The sequence below is a fragment of the Carcharhinus amblyrhynchos genome, chromosome 15, assembly GCF_965287045.1.
Source record: "Carcharhinus amblyrhynchos chromosome 15, sCarAmb.v2.hapA, whole genome shotgun sequence".
Taxonomy (NCBI): domain Eukaryota; kingdom Metazoa; phylum Chordata; class Chondrichthyes; order Carcharhiniformes; family Carcharhinidae; genus Carcharhinus; species Carcharhinus amblyrhynchos.
In genome coordinates, this window is record NC_137338.1 from 52,569,865 (window position 1) to 52,597,071 (window position 27,207).

Sequence of the window (27,207 nt, forward strand, 5' to 3'; positions counted from 1 at the left end):
ACACTCCACAGAACTATTGTCAAACAATAGGTTTACACTGAGCCTAATAAGGAGATATTTGATCAGATACAAAAAGCTTGGTCAAAGATGTAGGTTTTCAAAAAGGACTTATAGGAGGAAAGACAGGTGGAGAGGCAGTAATATTTACAGAGGGAATTCTAGAGCTTGAGACCTTGGAAGCTGAAGGCACAGCCATCAATGGTGGAGTGAATAATGTTGAAAATAGGAACATCATCGGAACAGGAGTAGGCCATTCAAGCCCATCGAACCTGCACCACCATTTGATATGATCATGGTTAATCGGACACTCAATCCCTATTACACACACGATTCCAATAACCCTTTACATTATTGTTAATCAAAAATCTTGACCTAAACATACTCAGTGAGGGAGCTTCCATGGCACTCTGGGTAGAGAATTCCAAAGATTCACAATCCTCTGTGCAAAGAAATTTCTCCTCATCTCAATCCTAAGTGACATCTACCTTATTTTGAAATTGCGGCCCCTGGTTCCAGACTCCCAATTCAGGGGAAACACCCCATCTGCATCTATCCTTTGTGTTTTGTAGTTTTCAATGAGATCACCTCTTATTCTTCAAAACTCTAGAGAATACAGGCCCAGCTTGCCTAACCTCTCTACATAAGACAGTCCTGGCACAAGTCTGGTGAACCTTCATTGCATTCTCTCTATGACAATAATATCTTTCCTGAAGTAAGAGGAGCAAAACTGCACATAGTACTATAGGTGCAGCCTAACCAAGCTTCTATACCAAGGCTCTGCAAACTACGGCCCGCAGTGGGCCGCATCCCGGTCGAAGTTTGGAAACCGCTGTTCTGTACGATTGAAGCAAGTCCTTCCTATTCCGGTACTCAAACCCTCTGGTGATAAATGCTAACATTCCATTAGTCTTCCTAATAGTTTGCTGCAGCTGCATGTTAGCTTCAGCTGACTTAAGGACCAGGACACCCAAGTCCTTTTGTACATCTACACTTTCTAATTTCTTATCATTTAGGAAATACTCTGTACATCCATTTCGTCTACTATGGTGGAGGAAATAGAAGAGAAGCGTTTAAGAAAACAGTCTGTGAAGAAAAGCTGGGTTTTATCTTTAATCTTTGAATAGCAGATACATTTATTGATGTAGAGCAAGACCTAATAATGCTTTATGAGCTGACAACTTATTTTGAATAGTTGACCACCAAATGTTGAAATCTAGAAGACAGATGGTATACCAAAAAAATTATGATTGTAAGTATATGTAACGATTTAATGGGATAAAATTTCAAAGCAGATGATGTGATTTGCAAATCAGTATCTGCTAAAACACTATGAATTGTAAGCCAAAGACAAGATAGTTAGTGGTGCAGAAGTAAGATTTGAGGGAAAGTTTTTTCCAGGGTTGGACACAGAGAAAAATGGGGAATATAAGGTACATAGTAATATAAGAAAATCATTAGAGATCAGTAATAGTTACAATGGGAATAGTGAGATCATGTGAGATAATGGATGACCATGAATATACATAGGAGATACAATGGAAGGAGAGCTTTAGAAAACAAAAGAGGGCAGTTAACCTAGAGAAAGGGATAGAACACAGCCATATTTATAGATTTGGGCTACACAACCAATAGAGTCTGACCAATACAAATTGTAGAAAGTATAGCTAATTAGATAAGTTTATTAAGGAGACAGTTGTCAGCATCCTTCCACCATGTCTCCATCAAGGTCATGATGTCAGTGAGATCATTCACTATAAATGCACAAATGACAAGACCCTTATTTACAAGTGATCCTACATTCTGCATGGAAGGGTAGTGATAACCAATCCACTGACAGATTCCAGAGAGTTGAAGCCAAGAAAGATGAGGGAGATGGAATGGAATTAGCCTCTGGTAGGTGCACAGGTTGGGAAGAAGAGTACGGAAAAATTGATGCTATTGCTTGGTAGTGGGCAGTGAGAACTGCCTTAGTAGGATCCTCAGAGAGTGGCTGGGGAGGCATAAAAGAGGTCTGTCAAATAATTAAGAGGCTCAAGCCTGTGGGTGACCATATAGTAAGACAGAATTGGGGTTTGTGAAGTTTGAGAGAAGGGCGGGGCATTTTGCATTGAGGCAAATGCATGTATAGTATATTAAATAAAGAAAAGAGGAAAAAGGGGCTTTTAAAATAGAGGAGAAAGGTCAAGGTCTAAATCAGTCCAGAGGGTTACAACTTTGAGTTCAGCAACTTTACGTTTTGACCTTTCTCTTCTAATCAAGCACATGCTCGGATATCGTTACTGTGCCCACCCATTCACTGTTTTGCCCCTGCATGTTGGCGTAGATACATTATTGTGAAAGACTTTTTGTAAGCGCAAGTGGTTTTAATCTCCTAGCTCCAAACAAAACCTAGAATCATCGTGAAGGCAAGAAAGAAAATAGTAACCAGAGGAATGAACATAGAACATAGAACATAGAACATTACAGCGCAGAACAGGCCCTTCGGCCCACGATGTTGCGCCGACCAGTTACAAAAACAATGACCCACTAGCCTATACCAATCCCTTTTCGTCCATAAACCTATCCAGAGATCTCTTAAACGCCCCCAAACTAGACGCATTTACAACTGCAGCAGGCAGGGCATTCCAATCCCTCACCACCCGCTGGGTAAAGAACCTACCCCTGACATCCGTCCTGTAGCTACCCCCCCTTAATTTAAAGCCATGCCCCCTCGTGCTAGCTTTCTCCATCCGAGGAAAAAGGCTATCACTATCCACCCTATCTAAACCTCTAATCATCTTATATGTTTCAATAAGATCCCCTCTTAGCCGCCTTCTTTCCAACGAAAACAACCCTAAATCCCTCAGTCTCTCCTCATAGGACCTCCCCACCATACCAGGCAACATCCTAGTAAACCTCCTCTGCACCCTCTCCAACGCCTCCACATCCTTCTTGTAATGCGGGGACCAGAACTGCACACAGTACTCCAAGTGCGGCCGCACTAGAGTAGTGTACAGTTGCAACATTACACTGCGACTCCTAAATTCAATCCCCCTACCAATAAACGCCAAGACACCGTACGCCTTCTTGACAACCTTATCTACTTGATTCCCAACTTTCAGGGATCTATGTACACACACACCTAGATCCCTCTGTTCATCCACACTATAGTGTGAGTGTTGACACAGCTGAGCTGCATACATTCCTATTTTGGTCCAATCCAAAGAAATGAATGTTGTATCATTTTCTGCATGAGCAATTAGTTGAGTGGTTTCAATTCCTGGCATGTATAAAACAATATCTTAAAAGTGCCTGAATTTTTGCACTAAATAAGTGGGCACAGAGATGGATACAGTGGAAAATGAGAATATCACAATGGTATAACTTGTCTAAAGATTTAAGGTACATACTCGCCAACAGTAACAGCTGTTCTGCAGCAATACTAATCATTGGTGAGGCCGCAGCTGGAGTACTGTGTGCAGTTTTGGGCGCCGTACTTACGCAAGGATATTTTGGCCTTGGAGGGAGTGCAGAGGAGGTTTACTAGGCTGATGCCGGAGTTGAGGGGGTTGAGCTATGAGGAGAGGCTGAATAAACTAGGCTTGTACTCGTTAGAGTTTAGAAGAATGAGGGGAGATCTCGTTGAGACGTATAAGATGATGGATAGGATAGAGGTGGAGAGACTCTTCCCGCTCAGAAAGGACAGTAGGACTAGGGGGCACAGCCTCAAGATAAAGGGGGGGCGGTTTAGAACAGATTTGAGGAGGAACTTCTTCACTCAAAGGGTGGTGAATCTCTGGAATTCTCTGCCCGTTGAAGTGGTGGAGGCTACCTCGCTAAATATTTTTAAGACGCAGGTTGATGGGTTTTTGATAAGAGAGGGGATTAAGGGTTATGGGGAGAGGGCGGGAATGTGGAACTGAACCATGACAGATCAGCCATGATCTTATTGAATGGCAGGGCAGGCTTGAAGGGCTAGATGGCCTACTCCTGCTCCTATTTCTTATGTTCTTGTGTTCTTATAAGCACAAACATTCATGATCTCCCTGAACATTCAAAAAATTATTTATTCCAATGCAGCATTATACACACCCACTTGCACTCACGTATGTGGGTGGGCGGGGGTGGGGGGGAACCAATTGAGGAATTTGAACCCAAGGATGACATTTTTAAAATTGAGTTGCTGGGAGAGTAAGTGCCACGTAGGTCAGTAAGGGGTTGATGTGAGTTAATACCTTTAGGATTCTGGTTAAGAGGTTTTGGAAAAGCTCTGGTTTATTCAGGGCAGCATATGGAATACTGACCAGGAAGGGATTGGAATTATCGATTCTGAAAATAATTAAAGATGGATGATGGTTTCAGCAGCTGACAAGCTAATGCAGGAGCGAAGATCAGAGATATTGTGGGGGAAGAAGTAGGCGGTCTTCTGATGGGGAAGATATGGATTTAGAAATCCTGCTGAGAGGCACATATGACATCAAAAGCATGGGCAGCCTTATTCATCTCAAGACAGTGGTTCATGAAAGAGAGCAATCGGTGGTTAAGATACAAGAGATTGCAGCAGGGGTCAAAGACAATTGCTTTGTTTTCTCAATATTCAATTGCAAGAATTTGGGTCTCATCAAGGAGCAGATGTTGGCTAAAGGGTGTGACAATTTAAAGACAGTTGCAGTGTCAAGAGATAGTGGTGAAGTAGATTGTGGTGCCATCAACATTCATATGGAAACTGATGTCATGTCCTCAGCTAACATCACTGAAGGGATGCACGTAGAGAAACATGAGTGGGCCAAGGATGAATCTTGGGGAAAAGAGGTTACTAGTATGGAAAGAGGAAACAAAGCCTCCTGAAGGAAGGTCTTGCACTTGAATATATAGATAAGAATGGAACAAAGCATGGATTGGTGATTAGCCAATTTAAATTTAAGCATTATAAATTTACTGTGCAACAAGTGTTCAAAAAGCCAGCATTGTCATTGGCTCTTTTATTTCACAATTTCAAAGGTTATGTGAACAATCTTTTAAAATAAGGGCAGATTGGTAAATAGTTATAATAGATTTCTCACAATTTGCCTGCCAGTGCTAGTCCAGGCAATTTTCCAGGTCACGCAGGAAGTGCCATTCCAATTCACAAAAATTGTTTTCAGGTAATAATGAACAACATCTTTGGTTTTATGAATGACAGCAATTCTTTTTACTAGGTATGAACAATCTTAAAAAACTATGTACACTTCATGTTATCTTACTTTAAGAAAGATGTCAAGGACATGCACAGGGTGCAGGAGCGGTTAAGCCAATCTAAGCAAATTTGTGATGAGATTTAATTTGAATCTAGAAGGCAAAAAAAAGGTTCTGTTTTGGGATTGTCTAAATTATGGGGGATTTGATCAGCAAGAGGAAAGTGACATCCATTGGTTGGTGCAGCATTACTTGGAGGACATAAATCTGAGATCATCAGAAGAACAAAGGTATTATCCAGTTTCTTGAACACAAATTGCCCCAACAAATAAAGGTGCATTCAGAAACCATAACAAAATGGAAATGGATCGATTCACGAAAAGAATATAACAAAAGGGACTGCTGACAATGGAACTAAGCAAAGAGGCATTTGGGAGAACAGGAACAGGCACTGACTAAATGGCTTCTCCCTGTGCTGCAAAATTTGCTGAGTCTAAGACAGCAAATACAAAGTGGTTTGTATTTGGACTTGCAAGCTACTTTGCTATCTCACTAAAACAGAAAAGATTTTGAGATGACTTCACTGTGTAGGCATCAAAAGGTTGTTTCTGCTGGCTGGGAATCAAGAACACTGGAGAACAGTCTCAGAATAAGAGGTCAGTATCTTAAGATTCAGATGAGAAAGTTTTTTTTCACTCAAGAGATTCTGAATATTTAAAATTCTTTACTCCAGAGGACTCAAGATGCTCCTCACTCATTGAATGTATTCAAGGCAGAGGTAGATTGACTTTTGAACTCTAGGGGAATCAGGGATATGGGGCGCTGGTGGAGAAAGTGGAGTTGAGATCAGAGAGACACCGCGATCATACTTAAAGGCAGAACAAACTCGGGGAGCAGTATGGCCTATTCCTAGTCTCATTTTCACATTATGCTCCTTATTTTCTTCCATGCTAAATTTCACCATTAAATAACAGGTTATATATCTATCAGAGCTGTCATTGGACATTTCCATCCTGCTAGCCTTATGATGAATCACCTTACTCTTAGAAGCTCTGTCAGGCCAGTACAACTCTGCTTTCTAATAAATTATATATTCCTTTTCAATGTCAGTATTAAAATAGTTGGCATTATAAATAAGACATCAATGTGATAAATCCATAGGCATTTCACAGCAAGCAAAATGTTGAAAAGCTGTTATATTTGAGCCAGAAAGGCAAACTAATAATCTGCTGCACAAATCTAAAGTCTTCATGAACATATCAAACAAGATAAGAATACTGAGTGCTGCTAGGAAAAAATACCATGGATTGGTAAAAGGAAAAAGAGAAAAGGCCATAATAGCACATGCTGTGAAAGGAATAGGAAGGAAAGGACTTCCATTTAGAAAACATAACCTCCACAACCTCAAGATAGCCCAGTTCTTCACAGCTAATGAAATACTTTTGATGTGCAAAGCAGGAAACATGGCAATAAATTTGTACGCAGCAAGGTCCCATAAATAGCAATAGGATGACGGGATTAATGATGTTTGATGAGGGATAAATATAGGCCAGGATGCTGGGGAGAACTTCCCTGCTCTTCTTCGACTACTGCCAATGGATCATTTGTGACCATTTGAAAGGACAGATGTTGGCTGGTTTAATATCTTTCCTGAACGAGGAAAAATATGATACTGCGCTGAAGTATATGTTTGGGTTGTATGCATGAGTCTCTCAAGTGAGGCCTGAACCCATAACCTTTGGATATAGTACCATGATGGACCAAGTTTGACACACATAACGTGGGGAATTTGAGGGACATGGGGTTAGTTCAGGAAAGAAGCGTTGATAAGAACATAAGAAATAGGAGCAGGAGTAGGCCATCTGGCCCTTCGAGCCTGCCCCGCCATTCAATAAGATCATGGCTGATCTGTCGTGGCTCAGTTCCACATTCCCGCCCTCTCCCCATAACCCTTAATCCCCTCACTGATCAAAAACCCATCAACCCGCGTCTTAAAAATATTTAGCGAGGTAGCCTCCACCACTTCAACGGGCAGAGAATTCCAGAGATTCACCACCCTTTGAGTGAAGAAGTTCTTCCTCAACTCCGTTCTAAACCGCACCCCCCTTTATCTTGAGGCTGTGCCCCCTAGTCCTACTGTCCTTTCTGAGCGGGAAGAGTCTTTCCACCTCTATCCTATCCATCCCATTCATCATCTTATACATCTCAATGAGATCTCCCCTCATTCTTCTAAACTCTAACGAGTACAAGCCTAGTTTATTCAGCCTCTCCTCATAGCTCAACCCCCTCAACTCCGGCATCAGCCTAGTAAACCTCCTCTGCACTCCCTCCAAGGCCAAAATATCCTTGCGTAAGTACGGTGTCCAAAACTGCACACAGTACTCCAGCTGCGGCCTCACCAATGCCCTATACAGCTGCAGCAAGACCTCCCTACTTTTATATTCAATCCCCCTTGCTATGAAGGCCAGCATCCCATTCACCTTCCTGACCACCTGCAAGCTGGGTTTTTGCAACTCATGCACAAGGACCCCGAGGTCCCTCTGCAAGATAATCTAATTGAATGATGAAGGCTTGTTCCAATCTCCATCAAGAAAGAATCTCCCTTGAAATTTAATGGCATTACCATCACCAAATTCCTCACTATCAACATCCTGGGGGTTATCATTGACCAGAAATTGAACTGGACCTGCCACATATACAGTGGCTACAGAAGCAAGTAAATCATCTCCTGACTCCCCAAAAACCTGTTTACTATCTACAAGATACAAGACAGCAGTGATAGAATACTCTCCAATTGCCTTGAGTACAGTTCCAACAACACTCAGGGATAAAGTAGTCTGCTTGATTGGCAATCCATCCACCCCTTGAACTTTCACTCCCTCCCCACTGGCACTCATCTACAAGATACACTGCAGCAGTTCACCAACGCTTCTTCGAAAGCACATCCCAAACATAAGACCTCTACCACACACAAGGCTGAAGGCAGCAGGTACATGGGAACTCTATCACCTGCAGCTTCCCCTCCAAGCCACACACCATCTTGACTTGGAACTGTATCACCAATTCTTCACTGTCGCTGGGTCAAAATCCTGGACTCTTCTGAATAGCACTGTGGGTGTACTTAGACTCATGGAGTGCAACTATTCAAATAGGCAGCTCATTATCAGTTTCACAAGGGCTGTAAGGATGGACAATAAATGCTGGCCAAGCCAGTGATGCCCACATCTGGTGAATGAATAAATGAAAGAAAACACCACTACCTTGAAGTGTCCATGCAGTTTCCCCTATCTGCCTCAGCAGGGCCCACCTTGCCCAGAACGGCTGCCAGCTAAGTATAAGTGCAGACCTTTTTATTCAACCTCCTATTCTCCTGTCTAGCTGCCACCCTTCATTGGATTGGGCTTCCTGAGGGGTTTTTTTTAAGCATATCTTCACACCCACACTTTTTTTTAACCCCTTTGTGGAGGAAGTAATGGAAAGATTCCTCAAACTGATTATGAATCCATTGAACAAGGCCTCCCTCCTGAGGTGGGTGCCACAGCGGCAAGCACTGCTGCCTCTGAGCGCCAGGCACCCAGTTCAATTCCAACCTCGGGTCACTGTCTGTATGGATTTCCTCTGGTTTCCTCTCACATTCCAAAGATGTGTGGGTTAGGTTGATTGGCCATGCTAAATTGCCACTAAGTGTCAGGGGGATTGTCAGGGTAAACTGGTGGATTTACAGGGATGGGGCCTGGGTGGGATTGTTGTTGGTGCAGGTTTGATGGGCCGAATGGCCTCCTTCCACACTGTAAGGATTTTATGATTCTAACCTTATAAAATCTAGACCATAGTCTACTATATAATCAGCAGGCATCATATCCTCATGGAAAAGAAGCTGGAATTAGAGTCTGCCAAAGATAAATCATCAGTCTGACAGTCGAGAGAGGGTAAAGGGAACAGCAATAAGTGAGTGAAACACATGATTGGAGATGATCAAAAGCACATTTAATTAATTAAAAGCAATGTGGCTCACAGCATTCTACTACTTCTGCATTGATTCAAAATGGTACAATGTCATCTCTGTCTCATGTGTACGCAAAGGGAATGACATGTCAACTAGAACTCAAAGCAAATCTATGTTTTGATATTCAAACTAAATACAATATTTTATCAATTATTTTGCAACCATGTCAGCATGTGGCTTGAAGCCAAATTAGCAAATGATTGTTTCATACTAAAGAGATTTGGAAATCTGTCCAGGATAGATAATACCATTTACTTACTTGCTTTGTCTCTCCATGCTGGCTACCCTGAGATTTTCCCACCGGGAGTTCAGCAAGTTCATCTGTTCTCGGATTTCATTTTCTTCATCTTCCGTTAATTTTCCTTCTGCAATTAGCTGATTCCCAGCCTGTAGAATGTTACCCACACTACCTTGATGTGCTGTTAACTCCATCATAAAACCCTGCCAAAAACATGAGGTAAAACATGCATAGGCGTGTGACGTTCCAACAAATAGAAAACAGACAGAAAAGGGAAACTTCATTGTTGCCAAATTAAGTTCCAAAAGTATATTGACATTGGTGAATGTAAATTGCAACTCAACAGCAACTTTTAATTTATTTTGGATCCTTAATACCTAAATAAAAAATTCCAAGGTGCTTCACAAAGCAAAGGGATATTAACCAAGTGAGGATATGTTGGAAGAGGTACCTTCATATTTATGGCTTAAATAAGTAGCATGGAATAAGTACCTCCCTATTCCCACCCCTAATTTTTGGCTAATGCACTTACCTCATGGGCATGAAACTGCTCCTTGACCTCCTCCACATCATCGGAGACCCTGCCCTGAGCCTGCAGTGAATCCTCAGCTGAAAGCAACCAGGTTAGCACTACCTCTAATGCAGTCTGGTAGCCATCGAGATCCACTTCTGCTTCCATCAGTAGGCTTCCAGCTGGCTTCTCTACTGAGGGCTCTGAGAGCTGTTCAATGTGAAGAGAGAGAAATTTCTTCAATTAAAAACAGGTCAAGTGTTCCACTACATTAGCTAAATAATCAAGACAATTACATTATATATGAAACTAGAAAGAAATTAGGATCTGGTTTCATTTTCTTACCATCTCTAGAGAATTTGTTCTAAATTCAAGAGCTAGTTATTAATAGCTGATAATTCTTATGCTTACTTATCCCTTTTCATATTCAGAAAGGGACATGATTGGATTCTGCACTATTCACTACATTGTTTATTCACAAATACAAGAACCATTTTAACTACACAATACATCCATACTGATTAATCTTTCTGGGACTTAGCAGTTTTGCAATTTCACTTAAATAAAACAAACAACGCATTCAGCCTTTCACTGTTAAGAATAAATTAAGTTTTTCACAAGAATATTGAACTGGGTTTTGCCTCTGGCATAGTTAACATCATCACCATGATTCTGGGTCTGGCTGTAGTAGTGGCAGAAGTAAAAGAGCAAATAAGTTTCCAACCTACATTCCAACAGCACCTCACTCCACCATTCCACCCATTGTCATCCATTTCCCTTCTCTCCTATCCTTCTCTATTTCCATCACCAGAATCAATGGGCTGGATTTAATCAGTCCACCCCAATTTCACCTAATGATCGGAAAACTACAGACCAAGTGCTGGAAAATTAATTTTTTGGTGGCAGTGTAGACTTGATGGGCCAAAAGCCCTCCTTTTGTGCTACGTAACCTTCAGACACTCATTTGGCCTTTCCTGGAATTCAGGAACCTGGCAGCAGAAATACTACCTACCAACAGTTGCCCATCAATTAGAGGCTGGCATCTTGCCAATGCCACTGCAGAGGCCAGTGCTGGCCATGCACTTACCAGAGGCCCAGGATCACTATGGACCCCAGGTCTAAGGTAATGAGAGTAGGGTAGGGATCACTGGAGTGATTTTGGGGTATTAGAGACAAGGGCAGTGGGGAAGCTTTCAGTGGGCACCCCCTTCCTGATGCCAGATCTCTCTGTCAGACACTACGTGCCTGATAATGAGGAAGGCAGAGAAATAGCAGAATAGTTAATCAGAGGATGTTTTGACAAATGGATGGTGTCAATGCTTGTCACAATTTTCTGTTTGTATTTCCTGGGTCCTCTTGTACCAACTGAAAAATTATCCATTTGCACATAAACAAACAATTTCCAAACACTAATCTCAGTAAGGGATAAGAGGTGAAAATAGTATTGAAATAATGCAATATTCCAATTGTACTGCCCAAAAGTCTACTAATTTTTAACAAGGTAACAAATCCCACTTTAGTTTCATTTTTTCCCCACACATTGGACAAATGGGATAAGAGTCCAGAAACCCTGACAGCTTGTCAGAACAGTCCTGTGGTATAATAAAAACAGAAGGCTGAATGTTTGGGTGGAACTTTAATTCAGCAAAGTTTTGTCTCTTTGTGGCATTGCTGGACATGTTACCATTTTCTAGAATTAGTGTATTTTCATCTGATGTTAATTTACAGGTTTAAATCTTCCCCTGTTAATCAACCCTAAGCAAGGTGAACACGATCCTTCTGCGCAGCTTTGACATTTCCAAAAATTTACTCCACCGCTCCAGAAATTTGAAATACACCTTTCCACAACTTATAGATGCCTCTTACATTCCTACACACATGATATTGGAAATAATTGTGCAATTGTTGCCCTCGAGTTCCTGCTGTTCATTTTGGTTCTTTCACACTCTCTCTGCATGACCTCTATTGTTGTATTTCCTGTATTACTGGTTTTGACATGAATAACAACATCAAACTGATTGCATCCTTTTCAAAAAAATTAGCCCACCTACTGTGTTATGTAACTTACTCTGGCACCTGCAAGGCAACATCAATCAAGACTTGATCTCAACTGCAAAAATCCAAGCCTATCTATCTCCTGTATTACTGCCCAAATACTTGCTTGAAATGGTTACTTGATAAAGAGTGAGAACCTGGCCTGTTTTTTTGCTTCTTATCCTAGGGATGCACAGACTGAGTTTATCATTCCAACCACTCCAGCTGAGAATCAAATCTGGGACCTTTCTGATCTGTATCACTTCATAACACATCAATACTGTAGGCATTAAGGAGCACCCAAAATTCAGCAGGAAGCCTGGATGGGTGGGTTAGAGTAAAACAGGAGTGATCTTTGATGAGTAAAATGGTCATTTTCATCTTCAATGATTACACTCTCATATATTACACTGGGGGTGCATTTATCCTCTAGCCCATCATGTGTGCAATTAAAGTTTTCAGTGAACGAGCAGCAAAAGCAACATCAGAAAGCAAACCTCGATTTTACCTTCTGACCCAACCCATTCTGCCTCTTGTTTAAGTTTTGAAAAGTGTGTGTAAACAGTATCAGTAGTTGCCATTTGTTTCAAAGTTTGAATCCATATGCTCCATTCATCATGGAAGGCATGAATTAAACAAGCTGGTGTTTTTAGCACCACTCGTATTTTAAACTATATTTCATACTTAAGTACCACATAAAAGTAAGCACAAACCCACAAAACATTGAGTTCTTTAAATAAGGCACCAGTGTGTTCAATCTTCTCAATTGCATTTTAATGTCTACTTTCAAAATGCCAAGATTATAGACTTAAACATATTAATAAGCCATATTACATACCAATGGATTCTGAATTAAACTCTACAGTGAAACGGTAAATATTCTTTTTTGCTGCCATTTTTATAAGGGACATTTTGTGTAAAATGCATTTTAACATCTCAGTCGTAATATTTCTCTACACGACTGAATGAAGAATTTCCCAGACAAATTAAGTTGTAAAGGCCATTTGATGCATGAAGAACATGAAGATTTTAAAGTCCATACATACATAAAACTCATACTATAGCGCCCAATAAGTTACATAGTCTACTCAGAGATAAACGAGCATCACAGGGGAGGCATGGTGACACAGTAGTTAGCACTGCTGCCTCACAGTGCCAGGGACCTGGGTTCAATTCCCAGCTTGGGTGACTGTGTGGAGTTTGCACATTTTCCCCATGTCTGCTTGGGATTCCTCCAGGCGCTTCAGTTTCCTCCCACAGTCCAAAGATGTGTGGGGTAAGTGGATTGACCATGCTAAATTGCCACTTAGTGTCAGGAGGACTAGGTTGGGTAAATGCATGGGGTTATGGGGATAGGGCCTGGGTGGGATTGTGGTCAGTGCACACTCGATGGGCCAACTGGCCTCCTTCTGCATGGCAGGATTCAATGATCTAACTAAAGAAACTGAAACATGCAGACAATTAAGTTCATTTTGGCAATTATTCAATGTTGAAGACAATAAATATTTCATAATTTCAAAAAGGAGATTAATAAATATTCAATATTATTTACAGTATTCCTAAGAACATTTTCTTTTCTTCCTTGCATTGATCATATTTAACGTAATCATGCAAAAAGGCTGAAGAAAATCAACAAAATGTGTAAGCTTCATCGTGTCAGTAAAATATTTCTGAACTCACCTTCTACATTTTGATCACTTAATTATTTCTGATATTTTAATTGAGTCAAAATGTTAGTGCAAATTATAAATCTGTATTACAAATTAAATTCATGTAAAAGTCAGAAACAACTAAATGTCACATCTATTACTAGGCATGAAAGGTTCAGCCTAAATGAGAAAGATCATTCTAAAGTAGCAGTTAGGGATGAAGGCTGAAGCAAATCTAAAAACACTTCAACAATGTTAATTAGGGTCTGTTTGGGAAAAATTACTCCCAGTGCCAGGGAAACTAGAATTAAAAATGGCAGCATACATGCAAGTGAGTCAAAGAAAAAGTCTCTGTACACCCAAAACACATTTTGTGCCTAGTGATTAGTAATAACGTGAGTTCACAGAGAGACTTGCACTTTGTTTGATATTGATATAGTCCATAGATTGGGAAGGATAAATAACCATTCTTGAACCTTGTTCATTTCACATTTCTTCAGTGATTGACTGGTGTGGGTGATACCTCAGTCCAGGCTGGCGAATGTGTTGCCTACTCTATCACATACCCATATTAGTCTGTGTCATGCCCGGTAAAGACACTCATTTTCATAAATTTAAATATGGATTTTGCGTGAAAGTTTCAAACGTGGTCTTTTATTTAAAACGAACATTGATGAACTGCTAAGATGGTGACCAAGGGTCAGGTGACCTTTGCAACTTCAACAGACCATCCAAGCTTCCAGAAAGTTGTGACCTATAACACCCTCTGATTTAAATTAACATGTCAAGATGAATACTATCTATGGAATACATACTTGCCACTGTTTGGGGATTTAACCGAAACAAGTCCAGATTCTGCGGCTGTTCATGCCACACACCTGCTGCAATGAAGTCAGAGAATTTGGCACCCAGCTAAATCTCCATTCACTGCAGCAGGATGGGAAACTCCCACAGGCATGAATGGCTGTAACATTCTGGCCCATATCTCTAGTTGGTCTCCTAACACTGAGTTCTTGGCAAAAACCTATTCATCTTAAGTGTGAGAAAATCATTTGCTATCTCCATTGTATAGTAATAGCTAGAGCTAAGGTTATCAGGTGGCCACTGCTAGAATTGTGCCAAAAACAGAAGGAAACAATACGTTTTTATCTGAAGATGCAGAAAGATCTGGGCAGTCTGTAAAAGAACACCAAAAGAGACAGTAACTGTAACAAAAGACTGTAATCTTTGCTTTTAAGGGCCAGAAGAGCCTCCCATTATGATTCTAAAACTCTAGGGGTGGGATTTTCTGGCCTCGCTTGTCATGAAACTGGAAAATCCCGCCGGAGGTCAATGGACCCTTCAATGGTTTGTCCCTCACCCGCTTCAATTCCCATACTGGGCGGGACAGTAAAATTCATCCCCCATGTCAATTTGTAAATAAGTTTGAACTCCTAATAAAAAACCACAGGTGCCTAATTTTGTGACTTGCAGAACAATAATCTCTTTGAGGGAATTCTGCAACTAGTCAGATATCTGACTTCAGCTATTTGAACCAATCTGAACTACAATTCAAGAGTTGAAAAAGATTCCTTTTTAATGAACACATTTTTAATTGTTTAATTGTTTAACACATTTAAGTGTTTAATGAACACTTTTTAATGATCACATATCTAACATATGAATTATTAACTCTTCTTTTCCTTTGACTTGTTGTGGACAGAGAAAGAACGGCTGCAACAACGATTTAACAACAATATTGGTAATGGTAGCTTTAAAATGGCAACTCTGGCTGAGTGAAGCATGCTGGGAATTTCAGTCAAATAATAAATTAAAACCAGATGCAGGTCGTAAAGAGGCTCTGGTCCGGGAGTTGTGATCTGAAGCTTCTTGTATTGGTCAGATCAGGGAAGTTGTTTACATTAACTGAGCCAGCGTGGCTCTGATTTACGGCTACTATGTATGGGACATGTAAAATGAGCCAAGCAATGTGGCTTCATTCAAAATTAATTTCACTAGATGTTTGAGCCATGTGACCAGTTTCTGGTAACACAATTGGCTGAATGAGAGAATCTTCCAGAAGCGAGTGGAGAATTGTGGATAAAAGACACGCGAGTCCTTTGTTTGGTAATGATAATGCCAAGAGAACAACCATCGCAACAAGACCTTGTACCCTGAAGGAAACTTCGAAGAGAACCAGAGGGTAGATTCTACATCAAGGATATTTCTTGGCCCAGGTTTTCCGAAACATGGTAGTATCTACTTTCAGTTACATAGTTAAAATTGATGTTCAGTTAACGTTCAGTAAAGAGTTAACGAGTTGCAATTGTTTATGTTCGAGTTGGTACTAAAAGTGTTAAATAAAGAAATAATTGAATTACTGTCTTTGTTTGTCTCATTAAGCTGGAATGCTTGGAAGCTGTTTAAATAGAAGCTGTATAACATTGTTATTTTGGTTGCTCTAATAGCAGTGCACTATCATCTTTCATTGTATCTTTTTCAACGTTAGTTGTGTGAAGGAGAATGCACTTAGATTTTCAGGGTGAATGTGTGAATAAATAATGCTCATTATTTAAATCCACAGAAGCTTGCTAAATTGTGATCCTTTCTTTCTAAATTGACCACACATTCCAGGAGCTAAAAACCATACTTATCTTCCTCTCCAGAACCACACATTACAGGCAGTAAGGAAAGGGCACAGGATTTCAGTTTATCTCACCTCCCCCACCCACCCCTCATTACATCTGAGCCACGATTTTCCCATGCCACTGTGCTAATTTCGTAGCAGATTGGGCAAGAGATTCTCACGTCGGCTGAAATGCGGGGCACACGCGAACGTTTGCACCCCACTTGTGTCTCCCAGCTCCGGATTTCCAGCGGCCCATGCTCCCCACCAGAAATCTGCAGCGAGGCACCAAGATCATTTAAATATTTAAGTACAATTAGCAGGCACGGGACTGAAGTCTCCGGGCCAGTTAACATCTCACACCCCACCACAGTATTTCATTCCAGCAGGGATTGCAATAGCTATCTAGTGAATTTAGCATGGTCAATTCACCTAACCTTCACATCTTTTGGACTGAGGAGGAAACTGGAGCAGCCAGAGGAAACCCATGCAATCAGAGGGAGAATGTGCAAACACCATACAGACAGTGACCCAATCCGAGAATTGAACTTGGTTCCCAGCGTTCTGAGGCAGCAGTGCTAACCACTGTGCCACTGCAGGGTAATCAGGGCTCACCGAGGGTCAGGCAATGGGGAAGTGCCCCCGAGCATTGGCAGCACCAGCCTGTGCCCTTTGTATCTGCTCAGGGAGCACCCTGGCACTGCCCATTGGGCATGGGGCATGCTAAGGGAGCGGGGCAATTGGGGGAGGGCTGGAAATCACAGCAGGCCGGAGGGACAGGGTTGTGCTCAGGAATGGTCGAGGAGCCAAGGGGCCAGCAATGCATGGGTCACAAGGCTGGCCAGCAAATGACCTAGTCAGCAATGGGGAGGCCATCAGTGTGGGGCCACTGCACATGCATCAATCTCGGCACTGACAGATCAGTACATGTGCAGTAGCCCATTCAGCACGCTGATTCCAGCCTTTCCAGCAGGAACAGACCCACCCCCTGAAATTTAATGATATTCATGCTGGTGGCCTCTGCAATGCACAGTGTGTTGGAGATTCTTCTCTAAACTCCTGCTGAAAGAAACATGAATTACTCCAGTTTTCATACAAACTCAACATTCAGAATTTTTTGGGGGTATTCCACCCCCAATTCAGGAACTGAAGAGGAGCCTTGCTAGTGTGCAAATCACTAAGTATCAGAGGATGAAGCCTTAAGCCCTCATTAGTCCTTTCAGCAGCTACTGCTCCATCTCCCTCTTGTGTCGCAGGTCAAAAGGAGCTGCAATAACAGCCAGCAAAGAAACTCCAGATCACCAGTTCTTTGCTCCCCATGTACATCTCACTGCCAAATCCAGGAACTAACCACAATACTCACAAAATGCTCCACGGCTCATCCACAAACCTGGCAGTTGCAAAGGCTAGTCAGAATCACCTTACCTGAGAGTTGGATGGCTGGTCCTTTAAATCAGGCTAATGGCAAGGTTCCTTGTGCAACTGAATGCACATTGTTTGGTGAGTGACAAGCAAATGCTTTCAGCAGATATGCATGATCCAAGGTTGGAATTGGTGCATCAAATAAACCAGAAAAGCTGCTTGATGTCCCAATCTGACCAGAGGGGCAGCTTTCGGAATACGCATGGTACTTCAGCACCAACACACTATGAAGCGTGGGAAAGCTGGGTCAGCCATGCAAGGTGAGGGTGTTGCATGGTCCACTCAGAGGGTGGGCTTCTGTAGCTAGCTGTGCTGGAGAGCCTACGGAGCCAAGTTTTGGAGTCTAAGCATTTACGCTTTACATATTTGGGAATTTATGTATACATATTTGGGAATTTATGTATACATATATTAAAAAAATGAAATGAGGTCAGGCACTGCCCTGCAAAGAAGGGGAAGACATACTCAGGTGAATCTGATGCACCTCCTCCCAGTCTGTTCATAGCAGCAGAATTACAGGTCAGTCAGCAAGCTGCCTCCCTGCTTTCTTTACCAAAGAGCAATGTGTGACATTGGGTCAATCAATGATAAATCAACCCGAAATTTTAATTACATTACACGAAACATTAAAGTCCAATTCCAGCACACAAGCTGTTCTCAAATTACTTGCCCAGTCCCTGCCACCAGCTGACTTTACAATTTCCTAATCTTGTTTAAAACGTTATTTCAGTCTATGTATGAGAGGGGTGGTGCAGCACTCTGGACCTTCAACACAATGTGCCTCACTGAGATGGTTTATTGTATACAATTCCCACAAAACACCTTTCCAATCACATGGGGATGACAGCAAACAAAACAATTGTTTGACCACCCTTAAGGGGGATCAGAAAGTGGTTCACTCTGAGTGGCTGATTCATTTTTTGCGACAATCCCAAGGATTAAAGCTGGAGAGCAGACTATCCCCTCCGTTCAACTATGACGAACATGGCTAAGAAAACCAGGCAAGGGAGAAAATAAAAAATTATTCCCTAGAAGTAAAAATATGGATCAAATATCTATTTTTCAAATCTCAAAGCTGACTCATTTTCTCAACAGATTGGTCCTTTTTTGCCTTCCAACAAATGTGTTTGCAATTAGGGTTAGCATCACTGACAAGACCAGTATTTTTAGTCCATTCTTAATTGCCCTCAGAGTAGAGCAGGTGCAGTCAATGTGACTAAGGTGCTCTCACAACATTGTTATATAGCAAGTTTCACAGCTGAGTGATCCATCAGGGTAAGCTCATTGTTCCTCTTTCTCATGGTTTCATACAACTGAGTGGCAATTTCTCAGAGCGGCTAAAAATCACAAGAATTTAAGTAGTGGAAGCTGGAGAAGGCCTTTTGACCCACTGAGCCTACTCCACCATTCAACAAGACCACCTTCCAACACCATCCCCATGACCTTTAATTCCTAAAGTATTCAAAAGACATTCAGCCTCAATCTTAAATGTACTCAAAAACTCTGACACAGAGGATTCCAAAGATTCCCAACCTTCTCAGGAAAGACAGTTTTCCTCTTAAATGACTTATTCTGTGATTGTGACCCCATGTTCTGGATACCGTAGCCAGGGTAAACCAAAACTGCACACCATACATAGAATTCCTAGAGTGCAGAAGGAGACCATTCGGCCCATCTAGTTTGCACCGAGCACAATCCCACATATTTACCCTTGTTATCGGACAACAAATTTTATGAAATTGGGCACACAATATGGAAGCAGACTAAAGTTACACTCAGAGCCTCTCCACTAAAATCACAAAGTAACAGACACCGATCAGCAGGCAAGAGCATGTTTTTAGAATGCAAATGAGGGCTAGCACACAAGGGAAGCTGGACAGGATGACACCTACAGGAACTAAATCCCCACCCCATCAAAATCAGCACTTCTGAAACAGTCAAACAACCCATGGAGACACCTAAAATTAGCATAGTTAAGGAAACATTCCTGGCCCCTCAGAACCTCTTTTGAGATCAATGACACACCTATGGTTCAAACCCCAGAGATTCTAGACCATTAATAACCAGACAAAACGATTAACACACACTTAAAACAATTTCCTCAACACTACAGGATGGCTAAGGTTGAATACTGTAAACAAATTATTAGCATTTGAATCGCACTGAAGTTCAGGTATAACTATAGCCCGCTGCGAGGGACCGTAAGAGCACTTTCGGGACAGTCCGATTGTATGTCCTGACTGCGCTTCTCCGTCAACGTGAAAGAAAATAAAGCTGTGCCGTTATTGAACTTCACCCTGAGTCCATAGTGGTTGTTTCGCCCACTCGCGCTAACACCCTGCTAAACCCCTGACATTAGGGTCAATTTAGCATGGCCAATCAACCTAACCTGCACAACTTTGGACTGTGGGAGGAAACCAGAACACCTGGAGGAAACTAATGGGGAGATGCAAATATGGGGAGAGTGTGCAAACTCCACACAGGCAGTGAAGGCTGGAATTGAACTCAGGTCCCTGGTGCTATGAGGCAGCAGTGTTAACCACCATGCCACCCCTCCAGATGTAGCCTTACCATTGTTCTGTACAATTACAGCAAAACCTCATTATTCCTATGCTCTTTTTTTAACAATAGCTAAGATATACCTAATTGCTTGCTGCGCTTGCATTTTAACTTCCAACAATCCATGCACAGGAAACTCAAGTCGGTCCAAATGGAAACAACTGAATGCAAACTTATTGCTTGCATGGGAACTGGAGTCATATATAACCCAAAATGGACAAGGAGGGCATGTTTCTTTTCTGCAAACATATCATGACAATTTACAGAAATCCAATATCATTGAGTTTGCTTGCCCTGGTAACAGCTTATAGCTCCAGAATTTTGAACTGTAATTCAAATTCTCAAACTGGCATGATGGGGTTTGAACTAAGTGTTCTTTGGATTATTAATTTGGTCCTTCAGCTAACTAATTCAGTAACATGACCGCTACACTACAGTACCCTATAAATCACGCAGTTGTATTTTGTAATTACTCAGAATCTATCATGAGGCTTATGCAAACAAATTATGTCTCCTATATTAAATGCAACTAATGGAAATAGGACAGGAAACAGACTCTATTCATGTAAATGTCAGTCCAATCATGACTGAAAGCAGGCAAGCCAGCACGAGCTATGTAGAGGGCAACCCTAGTTTATAATAAGAATTCAAACAGACTTTAGTTCTGCTTCCTTCTTTGCTTTTAACAATTCAGCAGACAATGCACCTGTGCCCATAATAAGTACACTGTGTTGGATGCTTAAGTGCCCACTTTCTGTCTGAGACAAGGTTGAAACACCAATGAATTTTGAGCCCACGAGTGGGCTGTTTGCCTGCTGGACTCTACTTAAAAATGTCGAGATCCAATTGCTCGATCTACAGAAATGAGCTTTTCACTTTTATGAATCCAGCTTAAATAAACATATTTACCTAATGTAGATATATAGATCCAAGTTTGTACTTCAGCTTGGGTCTTTATAATATACCTTTTGTTCATTCTTTATGGGATGTGAGCATCGCTGGCCAAGCCAGCATTTATTACACATCCCAAAATGGCTCTTGAATGGAATGACTTGTTTGGCCATTTCAGAGGGACAGTTAAGAGCCAACCACATAGCTGTGGACCTGCACTCACACGTCGGCCAGACTGGGTAAGGCTATTAATGAACCAGATGGGTTTTTGTGGCAATGGAATTCACATACATGTTCAGTGGAAGTTTGACTAAGGTGGAATTTCTTCAACAAATTCACAAATCTCTTTTCAAGAAGCTGAATGTGCACTTAATAAGGAGTATTTCCTTTCCAGGATGGTATATTGCAGCCAAATGATAGGTTATTTCTTTCAATAATATCCAATTACACAAAGAAATGTTCATTAGCTCTAATTCATATTTCTAGGCACAACTCCAAAGCATTATTCTTTCCACTTAAAAATTTTCTTACTTACAAATTGTTTTATATCCAACACTCTTTGGCAGCCGCAAGCGAGGTTGTTAAAACCTAATTAAATGCCTTGCTCAGAAGAAAATGCAAATTAACTTGACATGGACATTGGGCGGAGTTTTCCTGACCCATCACCACAGGAATTGTAGCGGGCAGAACATGGAGCATGCAAAGGTCTGTTGACCTTTCTGGCAAGCATGGCCAGAAAATCATGCCCATTGTCCCCAAAAACTTCCAAGCACAGTGTCATTTTGGGTAGGATTTTCACAAAGTTGGAGAAAGTGTGGCGGCGTGAAAATGGCAGCAAAAACACAATTCCATGATTTCCAACTGGACGCACGGGACCCCAAATTTTCACTAGCTTACATTCTTCCCTCCTGACTTGGGCAGCTCCACTGTGAGGGAAGGCATGCACCAGTTTTCACAATTTTTGTGGAGTAAAGCCACCTCAGAGTTGTTGTGAACCATAACCTGGATGAGGAAACCATTTGAATGGTAAGTTAAATGATCTTAACAGTGCCTCACATGACAAGATACTCCTCTACTCAACTCTCATGACACCTCGCACCCTCCATGTCAAGTAATGGTACTTCCACACCCATTCTGACACTATAAACTCTGTTCAGAATGAATGAACTTCATATAAATAACACAATATCTGAAGCGGCTTTAAAAAAAAACATTAATTTTTTTCACAACGGCCTTATTAAACTATCAACATGATCATTTAACATATCAACTTTAGAAACTGCAAGCACTTGAAACCACTTTATCTTGGGTAAGTAAGCTCAACAGACTGGAGGGACTGATTGTGGACAAGTCCCCAGGACCGGATAGAATGCATCCAAGGGTTCTGAAAGAAATGGCGGAGGTGATAGTGGATGCCTTGGTGGTTATTTTCCAAACGTCACTGGATTCCGGGGAAGTGCCGGAAGATTGGAAAACGGCTAATGTTACGCCATTGTTTAAGAAAGGTGGCAGGCAAAAGGCAGGGAATTATAGGCCGGTTAGTTTAACGTCTGTTGTAGGTAAAATGTAAGAATCGTCATCAAGGAGGAAATAGCAAGGCACCTTGAGGGGAATTGCTTGATAGAGCAGACGCAGCACGGTTTCGTTAAGGGGAAGTCGTGTCTGACAAATTTATTGGAGTTCTATGAGGATGTGTCTAGGGCGGTGGATAGAGGAGAGCCGGTGGATGTGGTCTTTCTTGATTTTCAGAAGGCGTTTGACAAGGTACCTCACAAGAGGTTATTGCAGAAGGTAAGGGGGCATGGAGTTGGGGGTAGGGTGTTAGCGTGGATACAGGATTGGCTGTCAAATAGGAGGCAGAGAGTGGGGGTCAATGGGTGCTATTCGGATTGGCGGTTGGTGACTAGTGGGGTGCCCCAGGGGTCGGTGCTGGGGCCTCAGGTATTTACCATTTATATAGATGATCTGGAAGAGGGAACCGAGTGTATGGTGTCGAAATTTGCTGATGACACCAAGATTGGTGGAACGGCAAATTGCGCAGAGGGTGTGGAGAGTCTGCAGAAGGATCGAGATAGGCTGGGCGAATGGGCCAGGAACTGGCAAATGGAATTTAATGTTGGCAAGTGCGAGGTGGTCCACTTTGGTAGGAATAATAGTAGGAAGGACTATTACTTACGTGGCGAAAAACTGCAGCAGGAGACGGTGCAGAGGGACCTCGGGGTCCTTGTGCATAAGTCGCAAAAACCCAGCCTGCAGGTGCAGCAGGGGGTCAGGAAGGCTAATGGGATGCGGCCTTCATAGCAAGGGGGATTGAATATAAAAGTAGGGAGGTCTTGCTGCAGCTGTATAGAGCACTGGTGAGGCCGCAGCTGGAGCACTGTGTGCAGTTTTGGGCGCCGTACTTACGCAAGGATATTTTGGCCTTGGAGGGAGTGCAGAGGAGGTTTACTAGGCTGATGCCGGAGTTGAGGGGGTTGAGCTATGAGGAGAGGCTGAATAAACTAGGCTTGTACTCATTAGAGTTTAGAAGAATGAGGGGAGATCTCATTGAGACATATAAGATGATGAATGGGATGGATAGGATAGAGGTGGAGAGGCTCTTCCCGCTCAGAAAGGACAGTAGGACTAGAGGGCACAGCCTCAAGATAAAGGGGGGGGCGGTTTAGAACAGATTTGAGGAGGAACTTCTTCACTCAAAGGGTGGTGAATCTCTGGAATTCTCTGCCCGTTGAAGTGGTGGAGGCTGCCTCGCTAAATATTTTTAAGACGCGGGTTGATGGGTTTTTGATCAGTGAGGGGATTAAGGGTTATGGGGAGAGGGCGGGAATGTGGAACTGAGCCACGACAGATCAGCCATGATCTTATTGAATGGCGGGGCAGGCTCGAAGGGCTAGATGGCCTACTCCTGCTCCTATTTCTTATGTTCTTATAAGTAAAGATTATGCAACTGACTGATTAGATCAGTGAGCAAGAACTGTCATTCAAGCAGTGTTTTCCCTGGGGTGCAGTCATTTCAATAGTATAATGGATGTCTGAGCTTTCAAACAATTATTTAACCTAGAACATTGAACATTGAATAGTCCAGCACAGCACAGGCCCTTCAGCCCTTGATGTTGTGCCAAGCTATGTCCAAACTCAAGATCAAGCTATCCCACTCCCTTTCATTCTGATGTGCTCCATGTGCCTATCCAATAACCATTTGAAAGTTCCTAAAGTGTCCGACTCCGCTATCACAGCAGACAGTGCATCACAGTAGTGCAGAGGGAGGACGATATGGAAGAGACAGGGATTGAGTCGCTGTGGGTGGAGTTGAGGAATAAAAAGGGAGAGATCACATTGCTAGGGGTGTACTATAGGCCACCCAACAGCCCGAGGTCAGTGGAGGAAGGCATTTGCAGGAGCATTTTGGACAGATGCAGGAAGAATAGAGTGGTTGTAGTGGGTGACTTTAATCTTCCTGGAGTGGATTGGAGGGGGCCTAGAGCTGGGGGTACAGAGGGAGAGGAGTTTGTGAAATGTGTTTTGGAAGGGTCTCTAGAGCAGTATGTTACTAGCCCGACTAGGGGAGGAGCTATACTTGATTTAGTGTTGGGTAATGAGCTAGGGCAGGTGGATGAGGTAGAGGTAGGCGAACATGTGGCTAACAGTGACCACAAGTCCATCTACTTTAGGTTAAGAATGGAAAGGGACGAGTGCCGGCCGAACGGGAGTGTGCTGAACTGGGGAAAGGGGAGCTATAGCAGGATTAGGAGGGAGCTGCAGGACACTGATTGGGAGGGACTGTTAGCTGGAAAGTCCACAGTTGGCAAGTGGGAGGCTTTTAAGGGCAAAATGAAATGGTTGCAGGGGAGGTATGTTCCTGGTTAAGCGGAAGGATGGGAAAGGTAGGATTAGAGAGCCGTGGATTACAGGGGGTATTGAAGACTTGGTCAGGAAGAAGAGGGAGGCGTATGTTAGGTCGAAACGACTGGGTACAGAGAGTGCGCTGGAGGAATATAGAGAGAGTAGGAGGGAGCTAAAAAGGGGAATTAGAAGGGCAAAGAGAGGGCATGAAATGGCTTTGGCTGGTAGGATTAAGGAAAATCCAAAGGCATTTTATTCCTATATTAGAGGCAAGAGAGTAGTTAGAGGGAAAATTGGTCCTCTTAGGGACAGGAGTGGAGAGTTATGTATTGAGTCGGAGGGAATGGGGGAGCTCCTGAATGAATACTTTGCGTCGGTATTCACGAAGGAGAGGGGTTCGGAATCGTGCGGTCTCTTGAAGGGAGCTGAGGATCAGTTGCAGGAGGTATCTATTACGAGGGAGGAAGTGCTAGGGCTTTTAGGTAGCGTAAGGACGGATAAATCTCTGGGGCCTGATGGTATTTATCCCAGGCTGCTTAGGGAGGTGAAAGATGAAATTGCTGGGCCTCTGGCGCAAATCTTTGTCTCTTCTTTGGACACAGGTGAGGTCCCAGAGGACTGGAGGGTAGCAAATGTGGTACCGCTGTTCAAAAAAGGTAGTAGGGACAACCCTGGAAATTATAGACCGGTGAGTTTGACATTGGTGGTAGGGGAATTAATGGAAAAAATACTTAGGGGTAGGATGTATGAGCATTTGGAGCGTTGCGATCTGATTAGGGATACGCAACATGGCTTTGTTTGAGGGAGGTCTTGCCTTACGAATCTGGTGGAATTCTTTGAGGAGGTGACAAAAACAGTTGATGATGGGAGAGCCGTTGATGTCATCTATATGGATTTCAGTAAGGCGTTTGACAAAGTCCCTCATGGTAGGCTGGTAGAAAAGGTTAAGGCGCATGGGATACGAGGCCAGGTAGCTAGGTGGATTGAGAACTGGCTGGGTAATAGGAGACAGAGGGTAGTTGTGGAGGGGACCTTGTCGGGCTGGAGGCCTGTGACCAGTGGTGTGCCGCAGGGCTCAGTACTGGGACCTCTCCTCTTTGTAGTATACATAAATGACTTGGAAGAGAGCGTAGGTGGTGTGATCAGCAAGTTTGCTGATGACACCAAGATGGCAGGGTTGGCAGGTACTGAACTGGATTGTCAGGTGATACAACAGGATATAGATAGTTTGGTGCATTGGGCAGATAGGTGGCAGATGGAATTTAATCCTGACAAATGCGAGGTGATGCATTTTGGAAGGAATAATGCAGAGAGGAGCTATGTGATAAAAGGTAGACAGATTAGGAGTATAGACATACAGAGGGACCTGGGAGTGCAGGTTCACAAATCCATGAAGGTTGCGTCACAAGTGGAGAAGGTTGTTAGGAAGGCTTATGGAATGTTAGCTTTTATAGGAAGGGGTATAGAGTATAAAAGCTGCCGTCTAATGCTTCAGTTGTACAGAACGTTGGTTAGACCGCATCTGGAGTACTGCGTCCAGTTCTGGTCACCTTACTACCGGAAGGACGTGGAGTCTCTGGAAAGGGTGCAGAGGAGGTTTACCAGGATGTTGCCTGGCATGGGGGGACTGGGTTACGAGGAAAGGTTGGAGAAACTGGGACTGTTCTCCTTGGAAAGACGGAGATTGAGGGGGGACATGATAGAGGTATATAAGATACTGAAGGGAATAGATAGAGTTAATAGTGAGAGACTGCTCCCTAGACTGGGTACAAACACGAGAGGTCATGATTTAAGGGTGAGGGGGGAGGGGTATAATTTGGAAGTGAGAGGAAGGTTCTTTACGCAGAGAGTTGTGGGGGTGTGGAACGCGCTACCGAGTAGGGTGGTGGAGGCAGGAACGTTGGACTCGTTTAAGGTTCAGTTAGATAGACACATGAGTGAAACGAGGATGGAGGGTTATGGTAGGGGCTATTAAATAAGGTTAGAACCTCGGGAGACACCAGAAAAGCAGGCATGTAAGATTAACGTTTTTGTCTTTTTATTCCGCAGGTGGAGGTCCACCTCGTGTCAAACGAGGGGCATGCACACGGTGGGTCGTGCGTGGGCTGCTCTTGGAAGTTCCGGGAGTGGCCTAGTACTTCGTGTCGGTGTGTGTGCTTGATCCTGGACCGGTAGACGGGCGCCGCAACAGCTCGGTGACTAGCACTGCTAGCTGTGCAGATACATGGATTTGGGCCTGTGTCTGTGGGAGTTTGCGCATTCTCCCTGTGGTTGTGTGGGTTTCCTCCAGGCGCT

At 42.8% G+C, this 27,207-nt stretch overlaps 1 protein-coding gene across 9 annotated transcripts in view; it reads right to left on the minus strand.

Moving 5' to 3' along the window:
* dmd (dystrophin) overlaps window positions 1-27,207 on the minus strand; it is a 1,714,977-nt gene that overhangs the window by 1,056,260 nt on the left and 631,510 nt on the right. For all 9 annotated transcript variants that reach the window (XM_080203928.1, XM_080203931.1, XM_080203930.1 and 6 more), the window contains 2 exons: window positions 9,931-10,119; window positions 9,420-9,601 (listed from right to left, as the gene is read on the minus strand). In XM_080203928.1, coding sequence (XP_080060054.1) covers window positions 9,420-9,601; window positions 9,931-10,119 — 371 coding nt within the window. The remainder of the gene's footprint in view (window positions 1-9,419; window positions 9,602-9,930; window positions 10,120-27,207) is intronic.